Source organism: Procambarus clarkii, chromosome 59, assembly GCF_040958095.1.
Source record: "Procambarus clarkii isolate CNS0578487 chromosome 59, FALCON_Pclarkii_2.0, whole genome shotgun sequence".
Classification (NCBI taxonomy): domain Eukaryota; kingdom Metazoa; phylum Arthropoda; class Malacostraca; order Decapoda; family Cambaridae; genus Procambarus; species Procambarus clarkii.
Genome location: NC_091208.1, coordinates 8,963,626 through 8,971,694, shown reverse-complemented (window position 1 = coordinate 8,971,694; position 8,069 = coordinate 8,963,626). Strand labels below are relative to the sequence as shown.

Here is an 8,069-nt window from a genome sequence, read left to right as displayed (position 1 = left end):
CACAGTACACCTCCTACAGGTAACCCCAACACCAACCTCACACAGTACACCTCCCACAGTAACCCCAGCACCAACCTCCCACAGTAACCCCAACACCAACCTCCCACAGTACACAACACCAACCTCCCACAGTACACATCCCACAGGTAACCCCAGCACCAACCTCCCACAGTACACCTCCCACAGGTAACCCCAACACCAACCTCCCACAGTACACAACACCAACCTCCCACAGTACACCTCCCACAGGTAACCCCAGCACCAACCTCCCACAGTACACAACACCAACCTCCCACAGTACACATCCCACAGGTAACCCCAGCACCAACCTCCCACAGTACACAACACCAACCTCCCACAGTACACAACACCAACCTCCCACAGGTAACCCCAACACCAACCTCCCACAGTACACCTCCCACAGGTAACCCCAGCACCAACCTCCCACAGTAACCCCAACACCAACCTCCCACAGTACACAACACCAACCTCCCACAGTACACATCCCACAGGTAACCCCAGCACCAACCTCCCACAGTACACCTCCCACAGGTAACCCCAACACCAACCTCCCACAGTACACAACACCAACCTCCCACAGTACACCTCCTACAGGTAACCCCAACACCAACCTCACACAGTACACCTCCCACAGTAACCCCAGCACCAACCTCCCACAGTAACCCCAACACCAACCTCCCACAGTACACAACACCAACCTCCCACAGTACACATCCCACAGGTAACCCCAGCACCAACCTCCCACAGTACACCTCCCACAGGTAACCCCAACACCAACCTCCCACAGTACACAACACCAACCTCCCACAGTACACCTCCCACAGGTAACCCCAGCACCAACCTCCCACAGTACACAACACCAACCTCCCACAGTACACATCCCACAGGTAACCCCAGCACCAACCTCCCACAGTACACAACACCAACCTCCCACAGTACACCTCCCACAGGTAACCCCAGCACCAACCTCCCACAGTACACCTCCTACAGGTAACCCCAACACCAACCTCACACAGTACACCTCCCACAGTAACCCCAGCACCAACCTCCCACAGGTACAAAATGAAGCCATGAGAATTATCTTAGGATGCCCAAGAAATGCTATGATTGAGAAAATCAGGATGGAGTTGAATCTGCAGAGTATTGGGGATAGAATTGCAGAGATAAATGTAGCTTCTGCCATTAGATTAATGAGAGGTGGGGGAGCTAATGAATTGGTCCTCTCAGTTCAAAAGGTGGGAAGTACTGAACAATGTATGATGAAGAAAAGAGCATATATGAATACCTTATGTTCTAATGTTATTAAGTATGATGTTATTTCAGAGTGTATTGCTGTGCCCAAGAGAAAATTTACACCACCATGGGAGGATTGTAATGTAGATGTAGTAATTACTCCCTTGCAAAAGAAAAAAAGTATGTATGAAATAGGAGAGCTGAGGGCAACATATGATTGTATAATTAGAAAATTGCCTACAGAAAACACTCTACTACATGTATATTGTGATGGGTCAGTAGCTAGGGATGGGAAGGCAGGATGTATATTGTGATGGGTCAGTAGCTAGGGATGGGAAGGCAGGATGTATATGTTCTTAACATTCTGAAACCTATATTGTTTGCTGATGATACTACACTCATCTACTCCAACCCCAACCCACATACACTAAATACTGTAATGTTGTTAATAATGAACTAAAAAAAGTCCACTTATGGATGTCAACCAACAAACTAACACTTAACATAGAAAAGACCTACTACATCTTATTTGGAAGCAAATCTACAAATGCAATTCAGCTTCAGATGACAATGTAAACATTAGCAATAACAATGATGGAAAGTTTCTTGGTCTATTCTTAGACAAGAGACTCAACTTCAGTACCCACATACAATACATAACTAAGAAAGTCTCTAAAACAGTTGGTATACTCTCCAAAATCAGATATTATGTACCTAACCCTGCTCTCATCTCTCTATATTATACACTAATCTATCCCTATCTCAACTATGGTATCTGTGCATGGGGTTCAACCACTGCAAACCACTGCAAACTACCTCAAGTCCATCATCACCCAGCAAAAATCTGCTATCAGAATAATATCAAATTCTGCTTTCAGACAACACACAGCCCCCTTGTTTAACTCCCTAAACATGCTAAACATAATCTCACTCCATAAATTCTCTTGTGTCAACTACATTTACAAAACCCTGTTCTTAAATGCAAATCCTGCTCTGAAACTCTTCCTGGACAGATGTAATAGGACCCATTATCACCACACCAGAAATAAATATCTCTTTGATATCCCCAGAGTTAAACTTGTATAAATAAATAAATAAATAAATAAATATGTTTATTCAGGTAAGGTACATACATACAAGTAATGTTACATTAATGGATCGATATATAGATAGAGCTAGTACATACAATGCCTAAAGCCACTATTACGCAACGCGTTTCGGGCAGGAAAAACATTAATATCTAGAACTTAATACTAATTGAGCATAAAGAATAAAATGTGTTGAGAACAAATACAAATAAAGATAAAAAAAAGAGGGAACATGACTGAAAAAGCAGCACAAATACAATAGGTTGACAAACAGTGTTGATTAAAAAAAAAAAAAAAATAACAGACATGGGTTGACAATAGAGGGGTAAGGTAGGTTAGTGAATTTATTAGGTAGTGTTTAGTTTTTATCTTAAACTGGTTGAGAGAGGTACAGTCTTTAACATGGTTGGGAAGATCATTCCACATTCTGGGTCCCTTGATTTGTAGAGCATTTCTAGTTTGATTAAGTCGTATTCTTGGAATATCAAAACTGTATTTTTTTCTGGTGTGGTGCTCATGGGTTCTGTTACAACCTTCAATGAAGCTTTTGAGCTTATATGTATGTATTTGTAATGTATGTATGTAAACAATGTATTTATTATCATTTATCAATTCTGATAGAAATTACCTACTTAAAATTATCTGTTAGATTAAGGACCTGCCTGAAACGCTGCGCATACTAGTGGCTTTACAAGATTGTAAATACTGTACTATTCAATGTATTCTCACAACCCCAATGTACCTACTTGTATATATATAAATAAAATAAAATAAAATATTGTGATGGGTCAGTAGCTAGGGATGGGAAGGCAGGATGCAGTATGCCAAACTGAATTCGTGCGCCCCTTGAGGGACTTGAAGTAGAGGGATAGGGATCACAGGATAAGTATGGGTTGCACAAACTACTGGTAACAGGATGAGTATGGGTTGCACAATTAATTACTACAAAGTGGTTGAGTATGGGGTGCACGTAAATGAAGACTCCCAAGAAGCAAATCAGAGATCAGCCCAAGCTTCATCTTGAGGCAAAGCTCAATGCCTTAAGCCATATTGATGCTCTGTCCACAGAGCATTCTCTCTCTCAAATCATAATAGTACACTAATGGTTCCCTACACCACCCCTCAGGTGCAGCTGCAGCAGGCTTGGGTGACATGATGACTATGGGGTGCACAATAAACTAACACTCACAGAATGAGTATGGGCTGCACAATAAGCTACCTCTCACAAGATTAGTAATAAAGAAACATTAATTTTTTGGGTAGGGTGACTGAAACTCATCCTGGGGTAAAAATGTTTATTTAAATTTATTATAGTTAAATGAATTTAGTAAATTATTCCATATATTGTATTATAAGTGAATTGACACTAAACTATAAATGATACTAATAAGGTTTTAAAAATGAAAAACAGTAAAAATCCTTCATGTAAGATATGGAAGTTGAAAAGTAAATTAACTGTAAACTAAATTATAAACTGTAGACATAATATAAAGTATTATAAGTAAAATACCTATAAACTACCAAATAATGTGTAAGGAACCATTTCTATTGTTTGTCCTTTTTTACCTGTTTCCTCAGGTATTTTAAAATTCCCATTCCGTTGTTACTACACTGTTTTCCTGGTGTAGTTCCCTGTGGTTCAAATTTTACTACTTGTACTTCTTGCTGTTTCTGAAGGATTGCTAATGGTAGCCCTTGTTGCACCGGCGGAACTTTTTGTAAATGTTCCACCTGCGGAACTTTTTGTAATTGTTGAATTTCTTGCACCTGCGGTACCTTTTGGACTTTATGCACCTGCTGCACTTGTAGCTCGTCAGGATTTTTTTCCAGGGCATTATCGCTATCACCTTCTGATCCTAATGTAAGTTTATCTGCATCAAGCTTCCTTGTGCGTGCTGGAATAAAAAATAAAAATAAAAAATAAAAAATTTTGAAATGGAAGATCCTGTGTAACAAATTTAATCAGTTACTATGATCGAGCCGCAGAAATTTTACAGGAAAGATATGGTTGGGTTGACTGCATCTATCTGGACCTAAAAGAGGCATTCAATAGAATTCCACATAAGAGTTTGTTCTGGAAACTGGAACATATTGGAGGGGTGACAGGTAAGCTTCTAACATGGATTAAAAAATTTCAAACTGATAGAAAAATGAGGGCAGTAATCAGAGGCAATGTATTGGACTGGAGAAATGTCACGAGTGGAGTACCACAGGGTTTAGTTCTGGCATTCATGGATAAATAATAAATAAATTGTTCATGATTTTTTTAGACAAAAGCTAGAATATGCAGCCCAGAGTCATCCCCAGAGTATCCCCAGAGTCAAAGTTATTCTGTGTAAATACTCTATGCAAATAAAGGGACCTTGTCTATGGAACTAACTTGCTAACAAATTTAAAAACTGTCCAACTTCTGCCATTTTAAAAAATAAAACCAAAAAGTACCTAAATTTTTTCTTGATAGTTTCCTAACTAGTGTATTAAACTCGCACTGTATCTTATGAAATCCAATGCCAGAATATATGTGCCTAAACCATACAACTTTTCCATTGTAATCATTGCTATCACCTTATATCATGATTGTTATATTGAATGCATATCTTACTATATTATACCTTGAAATATTCCTCAAATTATGCTACAATTTATATGTTGATAACCCTCAAATTTTACTTTAATGTACATAGTAATCTTTGTGATACTTTCTTACAATGTACCAGCCAATTTTTTCCATTTAAGCTTTAAATTGCCTATTTAAAATTATCTGTTAGATTAAGGACCTGCCCAAAACACTATGTGTGCTAGTGGCTTTACAAGAATGTAAAAACATCAATTCTATGTACTCTCATAATCCCAGTGTGCTATCTTGTATATAAATAAATAAACAAATAGTATGTAAGTACTGTACAGCATTATTCATGTTGATTCTATACCTTATCAAGCAAGTTCAGCATAAGAAGAATACAAATGAATACAACAGATGTAGACAAACTTCAATACCTGATTTTCAATCCTTCGTAGAACCCGGCTTGCTGTATTTCGTTCTAAAGCCTTCTTGCCTTTAAGTAGAAAACGGGCTTCCTCTTCTTTCTTCATTAATTCTCTACTGTTTCGGAAGTCACACTGGCAGAACTTGCAAACATTGCTTCGGACATGCACACATTGTTTGCAGTTTGTGCATCTCCTCAAGAATTTTCCCTGAAGACCTGAAGGAAATAGTTTCTAATAAAATACTTATATTCAAATGACCTATGCTGCAAAAATTATAAGTTAAATTGTTGTTAAAATGTACTACAGTAATTAAATATATTATTTAAATTATGAAATAATCTACATTAACACTAGTGAGAGCAATGTTAAAAATTTTAGGACTGCATCTGGAAATAACTTTAATTTTGGATGTGATTAACCATGCTGTAACTCGTATAACAAAACTGAGAGGAGTTGAATCCAACAGCCTGATTGACCAGGCTGTTAATTTAAAGCGAATACTATATTATTGGAAGAAAAAAAAATTATATATATATATATATATATATATATATATATATATATATATATATATATATATATATATATATATATATATATATATATATATATATATATATATATATATATATGTCGTACCTAATAGCCAGAACGCACTTCTCAGCCTACTATGCAAGGCCCGATTTGCCTAATACGCCAAGTTTTCATGAACTAATTGTTTTTCGACGACCTAACCTACCTAACCTAACCTAACCTAACTTTTTCGGCTACCTAACCTAACCTAACCTATAAAGATAGGCTAGGTTAGGTTAGGTAGGGTTGGTTAGGTTCTGTCATATATCTACGTTAATTTTAACTCCAATAAAAAAAAAATGACCTCATACATAATGAAGTGGGTAGCTTTATCATTTCATAAGAAAAAAATTAGAGAAAATATATTAATTCAGGAAAACTTGGCTCATTAGGCAAATCGGGCCTTGCATAGTAGGCTGAGAAGTGCGTTCTGGCTACTAGGTACGACATATATATATATATATATATATATATATATATATATATATATATATATATATATATATATATATATATATATATATATAATCAATATTGTAACTTTTTTTGTGTAATGACGTTTTCAAATAAAGTTAGATAAATATACACACATACCAAAAGAATAAGGGTGGTAGAAGAAAATATGAAAGTGTTCAGTGAGGATCCACAAGGTCTTCTCTGAGTACTCTTTATTTTCTTCTCCGAGGCTATGGGTCCCTACACTTGCACCAGAGGTGGTACCCCTCATATATATATATATATATATATATATATATATATATATATATATATATATATATATATATATATATATATATATATTATATATATATATATATATATATATATATATATATATATATATATATATATATATATATATATATATATATATGTCGTACCTAGTAGCCCGAACGCACTTCTCAGCCTACTATGCAAGGCCCGATTTGCCTAATAAGCCAAGTTTTTATGAATTAATTGTTTTTCGACTACCTAACCTACCTAAGCTAACCTAACCTAACTTTTTCGGCTACCTAACCTAACCTAACCTATAAATATAGGTTAGGTTAGGTTAGGTAGGGTTGGTTAGGTTCGGCCATATATCTACGTTAATTTTAACTCCAATAAAAAAAATTGACCTCATACATAATGAAATGGGTAGCTTTATCATTTCATCAGAAAACAAATTAGAGAAAATATACTGTCAGGAAAACTTGGCTTATTATGCAAATCGGGCCTTGCATAGTAAGCCGAGTACGACGTTCTGGCTACTAGGTACAACATATATATATATATATATATATATACATACATACATACATACATACATACATACATACATACATACATACATACATACATACATACATACATACATACATACATACACACATACATATATATATATATATATATATATATATATATATGACAGTGTCAGATTCAGTTTACTACAGTTTAGTAATTTCTTACCATTTGATGTACTAGGTAGATCCATGTTTGGTGAAGTTTTATAGCTGGAGCTGGAAGATCCTGTCGAGATGACTTCTTCAAAGAGAATAGCTTCAACACACATTGTGTCTTGAGTCTACCAGTACTTGGCCTACAGTTACCAGATCTGATTTACAGAAACTAGTGAACTATGGAGATAAGATTGTTAATAATATACTTTTTTTGAGATTCATATGACTTGCAGCTTAAAAACCAACCTTATTTTAAAATAGTACACTAAAGTACATAGCAAATTGCGAAATTCGTAGTTTTTTAACTACTTTAAAGCTAAATTCTCAAGCTTTGAAAATAAGCACAATTTGCTATTTTAAGCGGAATCTGGCAACTCTGATTTAGCATGTAAACATTGACTTGCATTCACAATGTAGTTATTTATTTTTCAACAATTTAAAACGAGTTATGAAAATACACACATTGGTACATTATTGCAAAGGCACTATACTATATATATATATATATATAAATTGTTGCAAGTCGAGCAACAAATATTTTACATTGAACAACAAATGAGATTGGAAAAGCAGTATTGCCAAAATAGACCCCAGACACACCCTGTGGGTAGTAATGGACCCCCATACCGACCCTATGAGGGGTAGTGGACCCCATAATAACACTATGGGCGATAGTGGACACTATACAAACACTATGGGCGGTAGTTGACTTCATAGAGACCCT

The 8,069-nt window shown here is 36.0% G+C and overlaps 1 protein-coding gene across 2 annotated transcripts; it reads right to left on the bottom strand.

Annotated features, from left to right (window-relative positions):
• Positions 1 to 3,623: 3,623 nt before the first annotated feature.
• On the bottom strand, positions 3,624 to 7,632 carry LOC138353628 (uncharacterized). Of its 2 annotated transcripts, XM_069306820.1 has the most exons (3): positions 7,356 to 7,632; positions 5,340 to 5,545; positions 3,624 to 4,237 (listed from the first exon to the last, which is right to left on the bottom strand). In XM_069306820.1, exons 1-3 carry the CDS (start codon positions 7,456 to 7,458, stop codon positions 4,199 to 4,201), a joined length of 348 nt encoding a protein of 115 aa, XP_069162921.1. In that variant the 5' UTR covers positions 7,459 to 7,632; the 3' UTR covers positions 3,624 to 4,198. The 2 variants fall into 2 exon arrangements, with proteins under 2 accessions (XP_069162921.1, XP_069162920.1); XM_069306819.1 differs by lacking the exon at positions 5,340 to 5,545 and having other exon boundaries at positions 7,356 to 7,473.
• Positions 7,633 to 8,069: the final 437 nt, after the last annotated feature.